A 19,835-nucleotide genomic window follows, 5' to 3' on the forward strand; every position below is an offset into this window, starting at 1 on the left:
TGCACTTTGGCTGCGGGTTTGGGGTTATAATGAATATCATGTACCGTTATACCAGTTCTGTTTGATGGGTGTTTAATGGCGTTTGAATTTATTAGGGTATCACAACTTTCTAAACGTGTTTGTGCTGGCACTCCTCCTGTCGGCATTGGATCGCTTTTGCTGAGGGGCCGCATCTTCCATATCTTGGTCTTGATCTTGCTTCCTCCTCTTCGACTCGGGGACGAATGACACAGATTTCTCACCGACCACATCACCTTTGTTCTTGGTGATACGGCCTGTTTTCTGAACTCGCGAGCCCAGCGCGACATCCTTCGACTGCCGACCACTCTGGTTCGAGGATGATACTGTCATCCGAACACCCTCATCTTCGTCCGAGGATATCTCGCTGCCGCTGCTATCATCGTCGGAGCCGCGCTCCTTTTGTTTCGGTGCTGCTGAACCAGAAGCATCGACCTTCGTACTCGGGTTGAGAGACTTGAACTCTCTGCTCATTTCATCAACCATGAACTCCTCGTCCTCGAACAGCTTGCCGAAACGGTCATCACCAAGCATGCCAGCCTTGGTATCCACCTTGGCCCGTCGTTCTTGTCGCTTGAGAAGCTTGTCTGCCAGTTTCTGGTTGACCTTGACCTTCTTGGTTCCGCGGATTCTGGTGGCGCGTTCCTTCTCAACCTTCTCCTTGACGCGCTTCGCTCGTTCTTCCTCCCATGCGTACGGGTTGGCGATAAGCTTAGCCTGGTCGTATAGTTTGCTGGCCACAAAGTAACCGTGCATGTAAGGACGTAGCAGATTGGTCTTGCCGATGAGATGATCCAAGCTGAGTGATTTCAGATCCGGTAGGGTCAAGAATTTGTAGTTGTCGTAGGTCGTGGTCTTGACCTCCTCGGCCATTTCTTCTACCATATTATCCAAGAAGGAGCACCATCGTGGCGAAGGGCCTAATTGCGGAATTAGGAATGCGTGTTGATCCGGCCCTACAAGTACGTGTTAGTCAATGCATTATCCGGAAAAAGACTTTGGACTGTGAGCTTACCCTCGTTTGCCGTCATCAGCATGCCGGTGTCCTTGATCCAAGCAACGTGGTTGATATCAACCACAGGCTCCATCGAAGCCCATGGAGTTCCATCAGATTCATCCCAAAGCTTGATAGTGCGCTTATCGGCAGACATGATTTTCTTTTCTTGAGATGCCGTAGTCAAATGCATGAGTTGCTTGATAGGATAGCCCATACCCTGGTCCTTCTGGAGTAGAGCACGAGGCGAACGCATATCGAACAGCTTTACTATGCCGTTCGAACTGCCAACAGCAAGGGAAAGTCCCGAGTTGCTGAAGTCAAGTGCCGTAACCTCGCCCTCGAGTTTGGGACCCGAGACCGGAATGGCTTTTTTGGTTCTAGGATCGAAAAAGGCAACCGTCCCGGCTGAAGTACCGAATGCAGTCAAGCCATGTGTGTTTTCGGCTATGGCGCCGCAGTTGACACTCGGAGCGTAGATACTTCCTTGCAATCCAGTCTCCACGCCCTCATCCCGGCCGACGTCAATTTTGTAGCTGTTCAAGAATTGGCCGAGGTCAAGGTTCATCCGGAACACTTCTCCATTACCATCAGCATCGAGGCCCACGGAAGGCACAAGAGCTTCTGCAGAGAATCGATCGTATACCAAATCCTATATAACGTCAGATACAGTCGCATAAAGATGGGTTCTCTAACTCACTCTTCCGTAACGGGGCAATCGGGTTGTATAGTGTCTTTGCCCTTTGGTGTGGAACTCGAGCGATCGGTCGGACTGAAGATGCAAAGATTTCGTATAGTCGGACGACAGGAGTAGGAAAGTAGTGTTCAGAGCGGTCGTATGCCGGGAGAAGGCTAAAGATAGATGCGGCGTATAGTGAACATGCATTTGAGGCTTATAAGTTCCAGTGCTCACAACCCAGTCTCCGTCCTCGCTGGCACGGATACACTGGCTGGCCTCTTCAAAGCCAAAATCCTGCAGAAGCTCGACTCGGTTCATGTACTCGGCATCCTGTTTCAGAGATCGCTTTCTCCTGCGGGCGAGCCATTCTGGCAGTGGGCGGGCAGTTTCTGCGCCGGCAACTACAATGGGCAGTCATGTCAGCTACGATACAACAACCACAGTTCCTCGGCAAGACGCCGCTCGATCCCAACTGACCTGTATAGACAGCCACGTCCCCTGTGATGTCGCTCTTCATATTGTCTGTGGTGGATTCGTGTCTACAATATCATGCCTAGCGATCGACTCGGCTTCGTACAAGAGCGACAAAAAGTTGAATGAATAACCAACGAAGGTTTCCGGGATCGGGAAGTCGGCTGTGTCAATTCGTCAACGACGACAGCTTCGCTCGGGAGGAAAGCTAGGAGCTCCAACAAAGGCGATGAAATAAATTCCCTGCTTCACTGACAGATCTTTTTTGAGGAAGAGCCGAAGAGGAAAAGAGACACTGCCCAGTGTGAATGTGCTTGGTGGGGTCTGGCCGTTGCTAGAGGCTCTTCAAAGTCTTGTCGCGATGGAATTGAAATTTTAGCGGTCTAGTGCGGCAAAAACGCCTTTTAACTTTCAGAGCACCCTAGGTGCTAGGCCTACCGCGCGCCGCCTAGGCATGCAGTAAAGCACTGGGACAGTACACTGGAGTCTAGGGGTGACTAAGTAGCATGGGTGCTTTGGTGGGTATCGTCCGCGGTCCTAGCTAGCCCCGATCCGCCTATTGAGATTATCGTGTACTGATTGGCTGCAGCCACCGCCCGAAGCCACAGGTTGTCCTTGTCGTTCCAGGCGGCTTGGCTGGAGGTCCCTGTTCAAGACTCCAGTCCAGTGCACCAGCTGCACCTTTTAGCTCGAAACCGGGGAGAGGAGCCAGTACACATTGCGCCGTATTTCTACGTAGTATGCAACTAGGAAACAACAACGCCTCCAGCTCGATGCGACAACCTTTGACGCAAAACCATCCTGTCAGATGCGGGACGAGAAGCATCAAATCCAACGAAACCAGGCCATAATCGAGTCATCTGGCAGTCTCTTTGGCGCCCCGACTAGCCCAACCCCTTGACTTCCGGTCTAACCTTGTCGTCGCGTCCGCAAAACCGACAATCTGCTAAATATCGCGACTGAGTCCCTCAAGTCCCTATCGTAGGCGCATACCGTCAAATTCCATTTTCCGGCCGGCGCGGGTGCGATGGAGTCGGCCGTCTCGAACACATCATCCGTTTCCCGCATATACAACTTCAGATTTTCGACATTGAATAATTTGGGGTAGGAACGACACCTGGCTGGTTGATACACTGTCACGAAGACGCAGAACCAGCGGCCTCTGCAATGACGATATGGATACTGCGGAATATGAGACTAATGCTTTATTGATCGTGAGTCTTGACTATAAATCGCTACAGTGGCTGCTTTTCCTTACTAACTTGGAGTCCAGAACGACATCTCTTCCGTCGCTTACGCATTCTACGAGCTCGTTGCCCCGCCCCCCTCCGTCTTCGGTACTGGCGCCCTCGAACTCGAAGGCAGCTTGAGAAACGATGGCTTCCTGTCCCATCTGGATACTGCCAGGCACGGCCTGTGGTGCTTTCGCTTGGTTTGGAAGGATGCCCAACATGACAACCCCGGTCTCCCGAAAACGTTAGATAGCTGTGGCTATACTCTATCCCTTGCCGACGAGAATACATTCGAGCCCGCTGGCCTCGCCAGAAACCGTCTATCAGGTCCCAACTCAGCTCAAACACCCAACAGTTCTTCGTCAAGTGTTTCGGGGGCTTTGGACTCAATGGCGAGGAACCCTCCTCCCAACGGGTTGGGCATTGAGACCACCGCGAATGAAAGCAAGCCGTCCAGTTCAACCTCTACCAAGGATGTCTATGAACACTTCATTTCTGCAGTCATTTCTGCTCTTTCTGCCGGTCTCTGTGGGAAAACTGGCGCGACACCGCTCGATTCAAGGACATTATTGCTTCCACCACATGTGCGAAACGATAGTAATGGTGGCGTTCCCCACCTCGCTTCGTTACGAGCGTATCTAACCACTACCGGCGCCTTGGTATCTACGGTCAATGTCTGTCTGGCAGAGGGTCTCTGTGTTTTCTCGGACTCTTCCTTGCTGCCGTCAGTTGGGCGCACAGTCTTGGCAGCACCTCTCGGCGTGTTCGCAACATGTTATCTAGTGGGAGAGAACGATAGCACTTCGGCTGCCGAAACCGGTATGGGGCAGTCGCCCGATCTTCAAGTTATACGACTTCGCCCTGATAGAGACGAGCGCATGCGGCCATGGCGCAATATTTGCGTAAAGCTATTAGAAGCCCGAAATTTACCTTCACCAATCAGCGGCACACAAAAATGGCTCAGCCTGCAACGGGTTCGTCGGAAACCCGTCGAGGCCAAGTTTGACGGCAAGAATACTCCCCTATTCAACACGAGCACAAACATGTCATGGCCTTCCAGCCTTTGTTTTTGCAAAGCTTTTCAGAAACTCAGCTTGGAGAAACCATCGGAGGAATCGGCGCAGAATGCCACAGACGGATCTTACGATCCCTTGTCCCTTGCAAAATCCTGGTTCTTGGGTGCTGGTGAGCGTGATGAGACGTTGGCTAAGAAGGCTAAGGAGAGAGATGCTGCGGTTGCTCGCGATGCAGCCTCTTCTGAAGGTCAGATGCAACAACCGAATGGAACATCACCCCTAGCCCTCCATCGTTCAGGACAGCCAGGGGTTCCTCCTGGCGCAATGTATCCGACGCCACCAGATGGGGTGCATGCTCCAGTGGGGGCAACGCCTTCCATGGATGGAACGGTGTCCAGCCCCGCGAACAATAACAGTGCTGCCGTTATAGCTGACGTCGACGCGATCATGAGTGCCCCGCCAGATACGTTCACCGAGGTTTGGGATCAGCCCGCGTCGAAACGAGAGCGCCATGGAGGTTCCTTCGACTCGGAAAACTTATTTGGTGATTTGGGTCCCGACATGTTTGGCGGTGAAAATGACATTACTGATGCCGATTTCAATTTCTTTGACGAGCAACCGGGTGACATGGACATATCACTTGACATGCCGGGTATGTCGACCAGTGTGCCCACCCTCGACATGATGGCTGGTTTTGGTGCACCAGCACCCCCTGAAGTCAAAGCGGTACCAGCTGCGGTACCTACCCCTTCAGCGCCTCGTCCTGCTGTTTTCGCCAAACCTGAACTCAAACATGCCAGGAGCTCGTTGGTACAAGAGTCGAAACGTTCGGCAGAAGTGGAACTGAATAAGCAGGAGCCTCAGAGAGCAAAGCGGCAAGCAAGCCCGTTCAACCCAGATACGGTTTTCAAACGAATTAGGGCATCGATGGCCAATTCTAAAGCGGTCCATCATAATTCTCAGATCTACCAGCCCCAATCGAGCAGCATCTTTCAGAAAGTGGACTTTGGGCCAGACCTGTCAGTGGTCGATAGCAAATACCAGGACAATGGTCGATTTGACTTTACCTTCACACGATCAGCGGAAACTCGTCCCCTGTCTATCAACGCGCCACCTACGACGAATTACCTCCAACGCCATGTCAAAGGGCGCCGGAAGCCAAAAGGACTCCCAAACAACGTCGGTGACCTGCTTGCCCGGTTGGTAAACGGTCAGATCGGCCTCTCGCAACAGCCGAGTCCTGCTAAGCCTGACGACGCATTTTCGGATGCTGACGAAGGCAGCTTGGTTTCTGATCAAGACGACTCGAGCTGTGAAAGTGACGAGCCTCCATCACCTGTTAAATCCGTCTCTATTCGGAAACGGCGGATAGAGGATGACGAGAAGTCGCTTGCAACCTCTTTTAATGATATTGAATCCATGAATGCAGCAGCTTCACCTTCTCTATCATTTGATATGCCAGTTTTCTCGAAGTCTGATGTCGAACTTCCGCTCGCCAAGTACTTTGCAGACCCAGAGCCCATAGAGTTGCCATTGGTACTGCCTGACCAAGAGTTTATCATAGCAGCCCAGCTGCTCACAGACCAAGCTTCTACCAGCACACTTTGCTTAGCAACACCACGGGAAACACTCACCCAAACAAAACTCGATCGGCGGCGAGATCTGATGACAATCACCCACAAATTAGTCGATGATTTACGGAGCGTGTTGCCTGAGGCATTCGCAAATGAAGCCGCGGGGTGCCAATTTCGCTCTTTCATCGAGGTCCAAGACGTACCTTTACTAGGACAGCCTTCGCGGCTACAGCCTCGACCGCCCGGAGCTGATCAGATCAAACCGAGCAATCCCTTTCAGATACCATCCCCACATGTGGAGCTGCGTCGATACGAATCAAAACTCTCCATACTACCATCAGCGGTAACATTCTGGGAAAGTCTAGGTCTCGGGCCCTGCAATGGTGTCAAGAGTATTAATGCCATTTGCGTCTTTCCTGAACTCACTGGTATCAAAGATGACGCGGACGTCTTTCTAGACAGGATGCAAAGTGTCTACGAGAGTCTCAAGCTTGGCACGTTCAGCCGCATGGATGAGTCGCCAGAAATTCCAGGTGGTCTACTAACTTATCAACCCGAAAAGACAAGCGACGGTTTCCAAAGTACAGCATCTCTAATGGGACCGAATCTTTCGGCGGGATTATCCAAGCTGAGCGAGGTCCTGGCACATCTCACAGTGAAAGAGACCAACTTCCTGATATTCCTCGTCTATCCGCCAGACTTGCCAGGAGCTGCGATCGAGTCATGCTATGCTTTCCACCAACTCTTTGAGCGATACAAGAAGCTTCTGGTCAGTGGTAGAAAACGCGTGGAAAACGACATGGCCCTACAGCTCATCCCCTTGGATTTTCTCGCTTCTTCGACATCAATACCTATGCCATGTCCCACCGACTATATGAAACTAGCTATTGAAGTATATGATCGGTGTACACTATTTGGCGGGGCGATGCCGTCGCCGGCTATCGTGCTTGAGCAGCCCCTGCCACGGATCATTGACTTCAAGCTGACATCGACACCAACTTCGTCCTTGCTACACGAAAACAGCTGTCTTCACTTGGCCTATGCACAGAGTGTTGATGATCGATGGATCACGACTGCTTGGACCGACAACAGGGGGTGTCAACAGATGACAGCCTCGTATTGTTTGGGCCGCCGGAACAAATCCATCGCAACGCTCTTCGCAGATGTTGCGCACGAAATCTGGGAAACTACTCGAGATATCACCTGCACAAGGAAGGTACATTGGCGCATCATGATTGCCAAGTGTGGTATTATGGACCAGTCGGAGATCGATATCTGGTCTAATCTAGCACAGGCCGAGACACGATGCTCCGTTAGTTTGACTCTGGCTACGGTAGACACGAATCCTTCGCTTCAACTCATCCCGCCCACAGTTCGGGTCTCGACGAGTGGGTCAGCTGCTTTCTACACAACCCCCGTCTCTACGCCTCAAGCATCCATTGTTTCTCCAGAGCAGTCAGGGAACGGTCCACCAACACCATCTATCCGTAACGCCGATGGCGGTCCTACCAGCGCCCCCACACCCAGCGGCACCGCCGACGACTCCGAGGCGGAGGCCACGCTGGTTGATGTGACTGACCACATGTGGGGTGCAGTCCTGGCGCATCGCCTGAGTAATTCTATGTCCCCGACAGACCTTAGCCCGGCCATCGTCTCGGGCTACCTTGTCAAGCGTGGCGGTCCGCGGCCAGAAGACCCGCCAGCCGTCATGGAGGTCAACATTGTTCATTCCGAGGGCTGCAATCCTCGCGCCTACGAGACAGCTATGCGAGAGCTGCTCACGTACTACAGAGGTCTGGGTACACTGGCGCGCGCAAGGGGTATGGTGGATAAGGAGGTCGATTGCCGTCCTTGGCACATCGCAGCGGCGGAGAAGGGCTGTAGGACATTATATATGTTGATGTGAATCGGTCTGTGTTGTTCGCCCACTATATAGCGGGTTCCGAAAGCGACAGAATGTCTAAAGAACACAAGCAGATCACTCGATATGTTTATTGTATATGTTGAGTTGTGTTTAGCGGCGGCGGCAAGCATTGGCGCTATAGGCTGGAGTTTGGTGCATCGCTTGCATTATTGCGTTGGAATTCATCAGAAGGTGTCTGTAGGATTGACTTAATATTACGAAGTATGGGAATGCATTGAGAGTAAGCGTCTATCAAGCGTCTATATATCTTTCCTTGGTGGATTGTAGACAAAACATAAGTTGATGCAACAAAGGTTTAGAAATTTGAGATTGTACAAACTTCACGTATATCGATTTGATTGGATACTGCCACATCTTCGGTGTCGTTATTTGAAACCAGTGACAGGGGCGCGTTCTTTCGTTGAAGGATCGGAGCTCCTTCACTCGCACGGTTTACTGAGTACTTTAGGGGGGCAGGTTGGGTTGAGGATGCCAACCTCCTGCGCTGGTAAGTTTTGACTATACTAATTTCGTTCATACTCAATGGTGACGGAGAATTCCTTAATAATGTGTATCCGGCAGCTTTCTCACTCGCTTTCGCATTGGATGTACAGACAAAGCTTATGTACACATGCAATGTCGCGTCAAGATCATGCTGTAGGTTGCATTTGCCGTTTGAGACTGGCAAGAGAGCAAGTTCGACATCGTCCACCTATGAAGACCAAAGTCAAATGAAACAAAATCTTATATGGATAATACGAATGTATCTGCTCTTCTCATGTTGATTGGCATATCCATATTTAATGTTATAGATCGGATCAGTCATACTAGTGGTTTATTTCATTTAGCATAGAAATCCGGAGACGGAGGAGAGTGGGTTTTTGTATCTTGGCTTGCAGAAGCGACGTCGTAGCAAGAACCTCGCGAAGATCAGTCTTATCGAGAGGCATGCCAAAAAGCTTGACTGTTACATCCAGGTGCATATCTGTAATATTAGAAGCTGTGGAAACCCCCTGTTACAAATTGACTATTAACACCGCTTGACCGCATGGTTCCCCTTTAACATCATCGCCAACCACCAAGACTCGTAGGGGGGACCCCTATACTTTATCTACATGTGATGTGTATGTATGCAAAACACTGCGGTTACGCCAATGCTTTCCGCCATTGCCATCATCTCGTTCTCGCAGCAGGAGGGCTTCCTGGTAAGACCTTCCAACCATGAGTGTAGATATAATCTTCTGCGCCGAGTCTGAATAGAATTAAAGGAGAAACAGAAGGAAACTAGGGTGGCTCGGTTGTCGGTACTTTAACCAGAGGGGTTACCGTTGAAGGCAAGCTTGTTGACGGTGCCCGAAGGAACACCGGACAGAACGCCGCTGGTGGCAATGCTGGCGATGTAGCTGCACAGAGCGGTAGGTGACTTCTTGCCCATGAGGGTCAGCAGGTAAGCGCCGAGGCCGGCAACGTGGGGGGTGGCCATGGAGGTACCCGAGATGGTGTTGGTGGCCGAGGTGGAGCCGATCCAGGAGGACAGAATGCTGGAGCCAGGGGCGAAGATGTCGACGACGCTGCCGTAGTTGGAGTAGCTGGCGACGGCGTCGGACGAGGTGGTGGCTCCGACGGTGCAGACGCTGGGCTCCGAGGCGGGCGAGTAGTTGGCGGCGTTGGCGCCGTCGTTACCGGCGGCCACGGCCAGGAAGACGCCGGAGCTGATGAGGCCGGCCGCGGCCTGGTTCAGGGTGGTCGACTTGCCACCGCCGAGCGACATGTTGGCGACGGTTCCGTTGGGGCAGTTGCGCGACGCCGCGTCATCGGCCACGAAGTTGATGCCCGAGATGACGCCCGAGTTGGTGCCTGAGCCCTGGGCGTTGAGGACCTTGACGGCGTAGAGGCTGGTGCCCTTGGCCACTCCGTAGGTGGAGCCGCCGATGGTGCCGGCGACGTGGGTGCCGTGGCCGTTGCCGTCCGAGTTGGAGCTGTCGGCGTAGTTCTTGAGGAACGTGGCGCGGCCGCCGAACTGCGAGTGGGCGGTGTAGATGCCCGTGTCGATGACGTAGGCGCAAGTACCGGCGCCGGCACTGCTGTCGTAGGTGTAGCTGGCCGTGTTGCGGCTCTTGTGCGAGACGCGAGCAATGCCCCACGGCGGGTTGGACTGGGTCACGTAGGCATTGATAGACACGATGGAGTCTTGCTCAATGTAGTCCACCTGTTCAGAACAGTTAGATAGGGGCATTATTCGGTGATGGGTAAACTAGAGAGTTACTGCTCACGTCGGGGTGGTTCTTCAATGACTCGAGAGCAGCATCGTCCAACTTGGCGGCGAAGCCCTTGAAGTTGTTGTGCCAAACGTGCTCAGCATCACCTGGGAAGGTGTCCATGGCGCTGTTGATGGTCATGCTATCCGACTGGTCCTTGAACTTGACGATGTACTGGTTGGAGATGAGCTTGGCCTCGCGGGGTCGCAGCACGGCGGCAGGACCACCCTCGCGCTTGTTGAGGGTAGCCGGAGCGGCCAGAGCCAAGGGGAGGAGAGACAGAATAGCAGCAGACTTCATATTGAAGATGATTCAAGAGAGTATTTGACGAAGGCCGATGATTGGGTGATGTGAGTCCAGTGAGTGAGTGACTTGGGACGAAAAGGGGAGATATTTTGGTAGAGGACATCAAGACTATTTATCCTCAATCAGCTCTTAACTTTCGGGTAGTGGAAGCATAGAGCAACACATGGCGACTATGCGATGTGCGAGTCGCCTTCCTCTTTGGGAAGGCAGACCATAGAAAGGGTGTTAGTCGAGTGAGTGTCAACGACCACCACGGCCGCAAGATAGGCGACGCCCTATTGGGGTCTCTATTGGGAAGAGTCACAATGGCAGTATGCCGCATACTCCGTAAAATGTACAGGACAAGGAGAGGTCGACAAAATATTCTGTCCCTTATCAGAATCCCAGTCCCGCCAAGTACGAGCCTCACATACAAGGCAAGACCACTGCCGTCATATGCGCCTGAAGCCACGACATTGATATGTAGGCTCGAGTATGGCCCCTATGGATCGAAAGGCCAAGGCCATCGTCTCATTCGTTAACAGATGGCTTTGCCAAGTATCACTTGTCCGGATTTGTCAGGAGGATGGGGTATGTATCCTTCCCTACAATATAGACATAAGCGGGGCTACTATATGCGGTATGTGTGAGTGATGGAAACTTCGGGGTGAGACAAACACCATACCCCTGTCGGCGCAGCTTGGGGAGGATGAAGCGGATGCACTCAAGTGCCCTCGTTATTGCGTGCTCACTGCCGAGTTCGATGCTGCGAGTGGTCAACTGGCTTCAAGCTAGGTGAATATGTCTCAATGGTGAGCCGATGCTCTATAGAACATAGCGGAGTCGCCCAGCAAGCGAGGCGCTATAGTGTCGCGCTTCTGCAACTGGCAAGTCAGGAGGGGCTACTGCATCTTGTGAAGGCCGTGGTATCGCGACTCAGGCATATCCAGTAGCCTGCATATGCCAGTTACGGTAGAGCATCACTGGAGCTGCTCGCAGGCTTGTGAAAGCCCGGGTGGCTTGGGGGCTTCTGCAGCACCGGTTACGGCGCGTTTTCGATAAAGTCGTGTTACGCACCAGCATCTTGCCACCTTCCTGGTGAACATGATGCGCATATTGAAGTATGGTTCTCCAGTGCATGCCAAGACCCGATATATATTGAGAAGCTTGTTCGTTGCGCCCGTCTCTGTTAACGACGGCGTGTCGCCATACCGGCCGCAACATGGTCTCGCCCTCGCCTTCCTAAATGGGGCACCAAGCCTTTTGAGGTGTTCGGCCGGGGGGTTCACTCGTAATATGCGCCGATAGGCCAGTGAGATAAGCTTGGTGGCCTGCTTACGAAAACCATGTCCACGGGCGAATAGAAGTCGGGCATACTGTATCTGCCGAAAGAGGTTGCCCCCAAGCGCCATAAGCAATATAGCAAGCAGGCTAATCAACATATCGAAACAGTGCTGGAGTGTTTGCTCATGGCGGTTTGTCTGATGACGCCCCCATAATGATGGACTGCTGGTCTTGGGGTTTCCCTGCGATGGGCCAGTGCTCCTCGAAGCTTGGCCTCAGCAGGTGCAACGAGCTGATAAGAAGACGTCGCAGCAAAGCACCACGTCTGGTGCTTGGTATGGGAGTTGCTGTGCAGAGGTGGAGAGATTCTCCCTGGGCACATGCAGTTGCAGCGAGTACCCTGAAGCCTTGGCGTTAAGCTTAAACCACGGGTCACAGCCGCCGTTATTTCCCCTCCCGTTAGCCACAGACAAGTCGGCTTCTCTGCTGGCGCTTTCTGCCGCTGCTTGACGGGACAGGGCTTGTCTATTCCTCCGCTCTTGCAGCAACGGCCGGTTTATCAAAGCAGTCCTATTGGCGATGACGTTCGGTCAGAGGTAACACTTCCCATGCCGATCATTACTTGGGGAAATTCTCCGTCGTATGTCGTACCGTACATGGGTAGGCGCCCAGCAGACACACCCTTGTAACGCTTATCAGCCTTTATCAACCCGCAGGCCCAATTCCGATCTGGCTGTATCTATATCGGCTTGCTTTACCCGGCAAGGGCAGCAACTATCTGTCGACGCATGTAAACCGAATCTGATGGCTGTGTCACCCGGGCTGGAACCGCCCCCGCCGGCTGTAAGTGTTCTCAAGTAAACAAGCCGTTGCCATTACCTAACGAATAGATGGATGGATGAATATACGTAGTTCCCTCTCTCCAGAAACCGATATAAACAATATTCCTCACCTTGCATACGCAGACTAGAGATGTCTTGCCTAGCCAGCATTAAAAATAGTAAATCCGATCTTGATTCGGCCGGTACTAGGCCATGTTCCCTCTTATCCACTTCGCTAGTAGCCCGGATCAGCAGCAAGGGTTCATCCAAGTCGTCTGCTGATTGTCCGACCCAGCGAGGAGTGTTATTCTGGCAACGATCATCGCGATCTCTCGAGAACAAGACGGCCTTTCCCCACCACCTGTACACGCAGGCCCAAGAGCCCGCCTCGGCCTCTGGACACCAATATACTCTCACGTGCGTGCTGCTTTCCAAGCATTTCTCGAGACAATTCCGCTCCCCCAAAGTACGGCTCAGATTGAAATAGGCAAGTAACTACCAACGCTCGGGGCTATACCCATGCAATGCTCCCCAAGATCACGTATCAACCTTGATGAATAGGAAGGTACAAGAGAAATAAGGCCGACAAGGCCAGCCGACCTGTGCATTGCGAGGCCATCAAGGTCCAAGTTTCCGCCCTCTCTGGCCCGCTCTCCTATCTATCGATGACACTTGCAGCCTTCCCTGTCTTTACCGGTAGAGCCACCTGGAACTGTCACAGCCCCTGCCTTTCCTCTACATTTGGCGAATATACTGCTTCCCAATATGTCTTCCCTCCCGGCCAAACTCCAGGGTCCAAATGCGCATGAGACATGGGTTGGTGGCATCACTGACTTCCACAATACAATAGCCGCGGTGGACCCTCAAACGGAAGGTAGTGGCCGTTCTGCATATGCATATCACATCTCTATACGAAGACCTCTCGCAATCCTTCTTTCCTAGGTTCCAGAACGCTACCATCCAAAGCCCAGCAATCTGGGCACCTCGTACTATTGAGTAATGGCTTTGATAAGTATCAGTCAGGGTAGAACAGGTTCCAATCATATGCTCCTGGGTCGAATGGATGCTACGTGCCTCGCTGTCTTGCCCACCCTGTACCTTACTGAGACCTGATTCTACTTGCGAAGGCATTTCGTGATGGGTTGTGATGGATATGCATGGCCCGATTGATAATAACGAGTTGATGGTCACTCAGGCTCTTTGTTCCGCGGGCACCGAGATGCGTTTGCATTACGAAATAAAATCTAATGATGTTTCACCGGGCTGAAGTGTCCTTATCACGTACTCCGGGTGAATCCGTGCAGCTGTACTCGAAGACCAAACCCTAAGCATCACAATTATTGCCCTCGTCTCTGTCGAATCTGGCATTTTGAATGTGTCCCAAGAAGTTGCGTAGAGCCTTATACTCTGACTTTCAGGCAGCTTGCTTCATGAAGGTCCGGCGTGCGAATGCTACAATGAAAATTTATTCTCAGATCTTGTGGTATTTAATTGAGAAGGTAAATGCAAGCGGACCAAATGAAGAATCAGTCAGAAAGAAGATGTGGCGGCATCCCCTAACCACGATGGAAGGCAAGCCATCATCATACTCAGGCCAGTAGTGGCATTCGCTAGTGCTATTCGTGAGCAAAAGACGTAGCTGAATATTCTGTCGACTTGACAGTAGAGTTGAATAAGCGCCATGTGGTTAAGGACATGAGTTGTTGAACCGGGAGCGAGCGCCATCCTGACTGGTCTCGTCGATACACGGACCGAACATGATGTGATGAGAAAATGGCCCGGCTTACATATCTTCGTCGGCTTGCCGAAAGCGTATACATATAATCACTGCTTATAGCGCGAGAGAAGGCTTATAGACAGGTCCAGCTGCGAGATTCCCCAATTCCGTACGGTACCTAATACTCTGGTTGCAATCTGAAAGTGGCTATCGGGAAATTTCTGGGAAGAACGCTCAACATCCTCGCACAACAAGTTGCTACTATGGACAACCTGTAGGTGCCTTGATCAAAGAGTGGCCAGCATGTTGAGAGGCTATAGAGAACATCATGTATATTAACATGTCAAGTATTTGTGAATAGCAAACATTGACTCGGCTCGTTGAAACTCGGGCGCAGATAGTGCGCACCAGTAGCAAGACAAACCAAGTCTTTCTATACCACTCAACTTACATGAACCATAAATGATGCAGATATTGACTATACTCAGTTATTAAATGAGGGAGGCCTACTGTAGAATAATGGTAGCCCCGTGCGTCGGAAGTTCTTTAGGGGTGTATTAAGGGTTGTAGAAGCAAATGAATCTGGTTGGTACAAAAATCTATTAGAGACTAATGCAAACAATTCATGAATCCTCCAAGAGCATTATGAGGAACTGAGAAGAATCGATAAATATATAGCTTTTACCGGAGGAGCTGGGTAGAGGTCCGAAATATGCACACCCCTTTCTATCCAATGGACATTCCCAGCGTCCCCCCTCGACTAACGTCACTGCGGTCTCAGATCTCTTTCCTCGACAATTCCCATGACTAACCAGGATCTGGGACTTTCCAATCACAGTAATCTACATATTTGGATCATGACTAGCTTGTGAGAAGTTACAATCGGTGGAAATCGAGCCTCTATATACTTGACTATTACGCAATTATCCAGTCACCAACAACACTGGTCCGTCTTCATGTAGAAAATATACAGGTGGCTGGTTCGCCGTTTCAAACCAATACAAGCCATTTAAATTGAATAAATGGCATTCAGCATTTTCGTCGAGCTGCTACAAACTATCGGTTGAAATATAGAAAGGGGAGGCACGACTGCGCATGCCATCCAAGTGGTCCACCAAAACACCGAACGCAACTTCCTATTCACAAAACAGTAGCTTGGTTTCATTGACTTTAGGCAGAACTCTTCTCGTCGATTCTTTCGTCGAGATTCACTTGGTGCTTCCCCCTCTACAATTGTCGTCCTCACTTGAAAACGATCGCTGCACATACAACAGCTTCGGTGGCTTTTGTTACCAATTTGAGTTCTGAAGTTCCTTCGGAGACACCACCAACCTGCCTTGATCACTTTTCCACACCATCTGTAATCAAAAACAAGCGATTCGGGTTGTTCGTTGTCTATTCGGCTCCAGCAGCCCAGTACATGGTCTGCATGCAACACCATGTCCCATCCCCTTCCAGATGACGAGGAGTGGGCAGCTCCAGCAGGAGAGGAAAGCCCAGAGTCTCACATATGCTCTACCCAGTCATACTCGCAGAGTATGCCTTATAACCGTCGCTGGAACGACCTCCCGTACATCCAGGAAGAACCCGCCCAGCTCGACACCTCAATCGAGATGAAATCTCAGGAGGGGAACCAGCTGGAAGCACCAGCCATCTCAACGGGAACTACCACAGGAGTTTCTAATACGCAATTGGGGAATTTGATCTCACGTCCCCATTTTGTCGACCCTCAACAGGAAGTGATTGATACTTTCTCTTTCGCCCATCATGATCTCCGCAGGCCCTCTAAGAGTACCCAACGCATCAGCATCCCGCATCCAAAAGCTTCTTCGCCAATCGTGGCCCGCAAATCCCCCATCAAGAAGACGCCCCCAATAAATATTCGAGATGCTGACCGACTTGTCTCTGTTCCTTCGAGTATGACTGTGGAAAGGGATAGACCGTTGATTGGCTCTGTCCCAAAGGTTGGAGACATGGAAAAGCAACCCTCAGATGGATCTGGAGAGGACAGCATCCCGAATTCAACTCCTACTCGTACGGTGGCAAAAGTAAGACAGGCCATTGATGAAAAGGGAAAGAGCATCGTGGGGTTGCAAAACCAGGCCAAATTGGCACCTCAACTCACCAACAATCGGCCCCCGAACATGCTGCGAGTTCTTACAAGAGAGAAAAATTCTCTGAAGTGACCACGAATGAAGGCCCAGAAGATTTGGTCCTATCTCCAGACCATCCAAGAACGCCACAGCCTCAGCGCAGATCAATTGATCGAGGAATCCGCCATTCGCCCCAGGTGCGACCTGGCCGAAAATACCCAGCAACGCCCAGTATAACCAGGCCAATACGGAAAGAGCCTGTACCTCAGCCTCCTTGTAGACCTCCTTCTTCGGATTCAAATGTGTCGAAGCGCAGAGTCCCCCAACACAAATCGAGGCTAGTGGACGGCCCAGGAATAGGGGAGAAGCTGAACACTGAGTTTGTGGGGTTGACAAAGCAATGGAACTCATATTTCTATAGCCTCGGAGAGTACAGAAATGATACGGATACCAAGATGAGGTCCCTCGAGGAGCAGATTACGACACAAGGAGAGAATCTCGAAGAGTACAAAGATCAGATACACGCGCAATCACAACTGATCGACTGCACCACTGCTGAGAAGGACAAATTGGCCGCACAAGTCGAGCAAGAGAGAGAAAGAGCTGAGTTATCCTTGTCCAAGGTAGGGAAGCTACACACGAAATGTCAAGAGTTCAAGACCCAGCTCAATGCAGCCACCGAGGAGCACCAGAGACTTTATCGTCGCAATAGAGAGATGATATTGACTGCCCAGAAAGAACAAGAAGCGAGGTCAGAGCAAGTCCGACAGGAAAATGAGAAGATCAGAGCAGATATCCAGTCAAGTGTGATTGAAGTTTCAAGAGAAGCTCAAGAGCAGATAGCCAAGCGTAAGTATTCTAACATGCCACCTTATTACAACTAAATGCTAACATTGTACAGTCAACGAGGAAACATCGACTCTTCGGATCCAGCTGGACGAACGGCAGAAAGACTTATTCAAGGAGAAGGATATTTCCGAAGGTCTAAGAAAGGAGCTCGATCAAGCACAGCTACTTCTTACACAGAATGTCAAAACACTTGCATCCCAGAATGACAGGATCTTGGAGACCTTGAGCCAAAACACAAAGCATGCGCCCGATGCAGATTTGATTAGCGAGCAAGCGCATAGACTTGATACAGTTTTGAAGTCTATTGAGGACGTCAGGGTATCGAACCAAGGGACCATTACGGATCTGGTACAGTCGTTGAAAAACGACCTGGTCAGTGAGGTCTCCGGTGCAATTCGGGAAGAAATGACCTCAAAGCAGTCGATCAGGACAGAAGATCAGGAGTTGTTGACTACTGGCATTGGCTCAATCCAGGACGTGTGCGACCACATCTACAACGAAGTGAGGGATGACAAAAACTCACAAAGAGTACAATACATGTACCAAGAATCGCAGCATAAGCTACAACTACTCGATGAGAGACTTCAGGAGACGCTCGAGCAATGGCAGCAGGCCGAGTCCTGGAACTTCGAGTTTGGCCGGGCAAATGAAGAGCTCCGAGCAGAACTTGCAGCACTTGAAAAGGAGAACAAGGAGCTTCAAGCCGACGCCGAGGCGGCCCAAGCGCTGAATGAGGAGAACTGCTCTTTGATAGAGCATATGGAATATCAGAAGAAACAACTAGATACCAATTCTGATCTAGAGGAACATGTGGTTTCTCTCGAGGCAACTATTTCGAACCTACAAACCGAGGTCGAGGTTCATCGACACCTTGAAGACGAGGTGGCTCGTCTAGAAGATCGGATCATTGAGAAGGACCAGACGGTCAAGAGGTCAGGCGAAGCATCAAAGCAGCTCGAAGAGAAACTGGAAAAGGTAGTTCGGCAATCGAAAGGGCTTGAACATCGCCTCCAAGAAGACCGCCAAGAACTTCATAGGCGTCTAGAGTCCAGTGAGAAGGAACGGTCTCGCCTCGGAAAGGACCTCGAAAATGCAAGAAAGAGGATACAAGAGTTGTCATTGGTTCGATCAGTGGAAGAAGCTGAGATGAAGAGCCTTCGCGAGAAGATGGATGAGCAAGATGTGTTGACAAAAGAGGTTGGAAGAGAGGTTCAAGCACAACGACAAATGCATGAGCGAACAATGGCGCTTTTCACAGAATTCTCCAAGGATAACAAAGAAATGGAGTGCACGAAGAGAGAGCTCCTCGAAGAAAGTGAGAAGATGCGAAGGATTAATCCAGCAACAACTCCTGCAGACCTCACGGATGAACGCACTCGACGAGTTGTGGTGCAATCGCCGAAGGTGCCAGATGCCGGAAAGGCTCCTCTAACAGTGGAAGAAGAACGAGAGGCTAGAAGACAGGCCATACCTCCCAAGTCAATCATGAGAGTACTGCGCTCGAATTCCAGAGACTTGGAAGCATTGACAGATAAGGACTGCAGCCCAGAAGCGCCAGAAGGCTCAAACGGGCTTCAACCGATGTTCGAAAAGCCCGTCGTCTCGAACCATAGCATGTACAACCGTCCGGTTCGTGGTGCAAGCAACGATCAAACGACCCATGGATCCGGTAGCCAAAAGCGAGCCAGGTCGAGCTCTGTCCCCAATGACGCTGGCGGGCGATGCGACGAGGAGTATGTCAACAAACGAGCCAAGCCACTTGCCGTTGCCCAGTTGAATGCTGGGCCTTCTCGAAGCACCCGACCGAAGATCTCACAGTTGATGTCTGGTGGGCTACAGGATTCGGAGGATGAGGTCACAGAGAAGGACATGTCAACCCGAATCTTTGGCAATCCCCGAAATTCGTCGCATAGTCAGCGAGGGGGCCATTGCCTAGACGAACCCCCGGCATCGTAACCTACAGTAGCAGAGACTCCGAGCCATACAACGCAAGCCAGGCCTCGATCGCTTCAAGCCAAACAATGACTCAGGGGTCGCGTAGTAGCCAGCCATCATCGCAAAGTCAAGGCCAACAGCGTGAATTGCCCTTTAAGCGCCGGTTTGCGAAATCACAATCGAACGTCTACTAACTCGAAGTGATGACAGTAAGGGTGCGAGTGAGGAAGAGACGAGGCGTACCTCCACGCATTGTCGCTTTTGGGCTGATTTTCTTTCTGTTCTTGGGCGAGCTGGTATCGGCCGGACTGCGCACATGGTCGTCCATATTATGATACAAGCTAAATCAAACAAGAGAATGATGCCAACGAGGGGCTATTCATTTCTCACATGTTGCTATCGATGTGGCTCGAGATGGAGAGAACACGAAGATGGACGGTATCTGTTGGGATGATTGATGGGATGATATGTTGCAAGTGACAAGAGTATGCATGTAGCTAAGAAGCCGAGCTCCCAAATCAAAACGCCTAGTTTGTTCCCTATGCTGATGATGCCCGACTTCTCCAAGCTCTAATGATACACACTTATACAGTAATGTACAAGTCACGAGCGGCTGCTAGCCATATCCCCTGTGCCCGCATGGATTCCATCTTGGATCCTGTCCCGGGGAAGTCAGGAATGCGATTCTGATCCCATATGTACAGCC

The 19,835-nt window shown here is 51.2% G+C and overlaps 5 protein-coding genes across 5 annotated transcripts; 3 read left to right on the top strand and 2 right to left on the bottom strand.

Annotated features, from left to right (window-relative positions):
- Positions 1-99: 99 nt before the first annotated feature.
- PG998_013508 (Small ribosomal subunit biogenesis) lies at positions 100-2,208 on the bottom strand (the record flags this gene model as incomplete). The annotated part of the gene is made up of 4 exons (XM_066880324.1): positions 100-974; positions 1,034-1,664; positions 1,713-2,092; positions 2,169-2,208. 4 exons carry the CDS (start codon positions 2,206-2,208, stop codon positions 100-102), a joined length of 1,926 nt encoding a protein of 641 aa, XP_066724463.1.
- A 1,129-nt stretch (positions 2,209-3,337) lies between these two features.
- On the top strand, positions 3,338-7,890 carry PG998_013509 (uncharacterized protein; the record flags this gene model as incomplete). Its single annotated transcript, XM_066880325.1, has 2 exons — positions 3,338-3,376; positions 3,436-7,890. 2 exons carry the CDS (start codon positions 3,338-3,340, stop codon positions 7,888-7,890), a joined length of 4,494 nt encoding a protein of 1,497 aa, XP_066724464.1.
- A 1,306-nt stretch (positions 7,891-9,196) lies between these two features.
- Positions 9,197-10,445, bottom strand: PG998_013510 (uncharacterized protein; the record flags this gene model as incomplete). Its single annotated transcript, XM_066880326.1, has 2 exons — positions 9,197-10,096; positions 10,161-10,445. The coding sequence occupies 2 exons, from the start codon at positions 10,443-10,445 to the stop codon at positions 9,197-9,199; spliced, it is 1,185 nt and encodes a 394-aa protein (XP_066724465.1).
- Positions 10,446-15,691: 5,246 nt separating this feature from the next.
- On the top strand, positions 15,692-16,438 carry PG998_013511 (uncharacterized protein; the record flags this gene model as incomplete). The annotated part of the gene is made up of 1 exon (XM_066880327.1): positions 15,692-16,438. The coding sequence occupies one exon, from the start codon at positions 15,692-15,694 to the stop codon at positions 16,436-16,438; it is 747 nt and encodes a 248-aa protein (XP_066724466.1).
- A 362-nt stretch (positions 16,439-16,800) lies between these two features.
- On the top strand, positions 16,801-19,150 carry PG998_013512 (uncharacterized protein; the record flags this gene model as incomplete). The annotated part of the gene is made up of 2 exons (XM_066880328.1): positions 16,801-17,194; positions 17,247-19,150. 2 exons carry the CDS (start codon positions 16,801-16,803, stop codon positions 19,148-19,150), a joined length of 2,298 nt encoding a protein of 765 aa, XP_066724467.1.
- Positions 19,151-19,835: the final 685 nt, after the last annotated feature.

The sequence above is a fragment of the Apiospora kogelbergensis genome (assembly GCF_038363985.1).
Source record: "Apiospora kogelbergensis strain CBS 113332 chromosome Unknown utg000009l_segment0_segment0, whole genome shotgun sequence".
Lineage (NCBI taxonomy): Eukaryota > Fungi > Ascomycota > Sordariomycetes > Amphisphaeriales > Apiosporaceae > Apiospora > Apiospora kogelbergensis.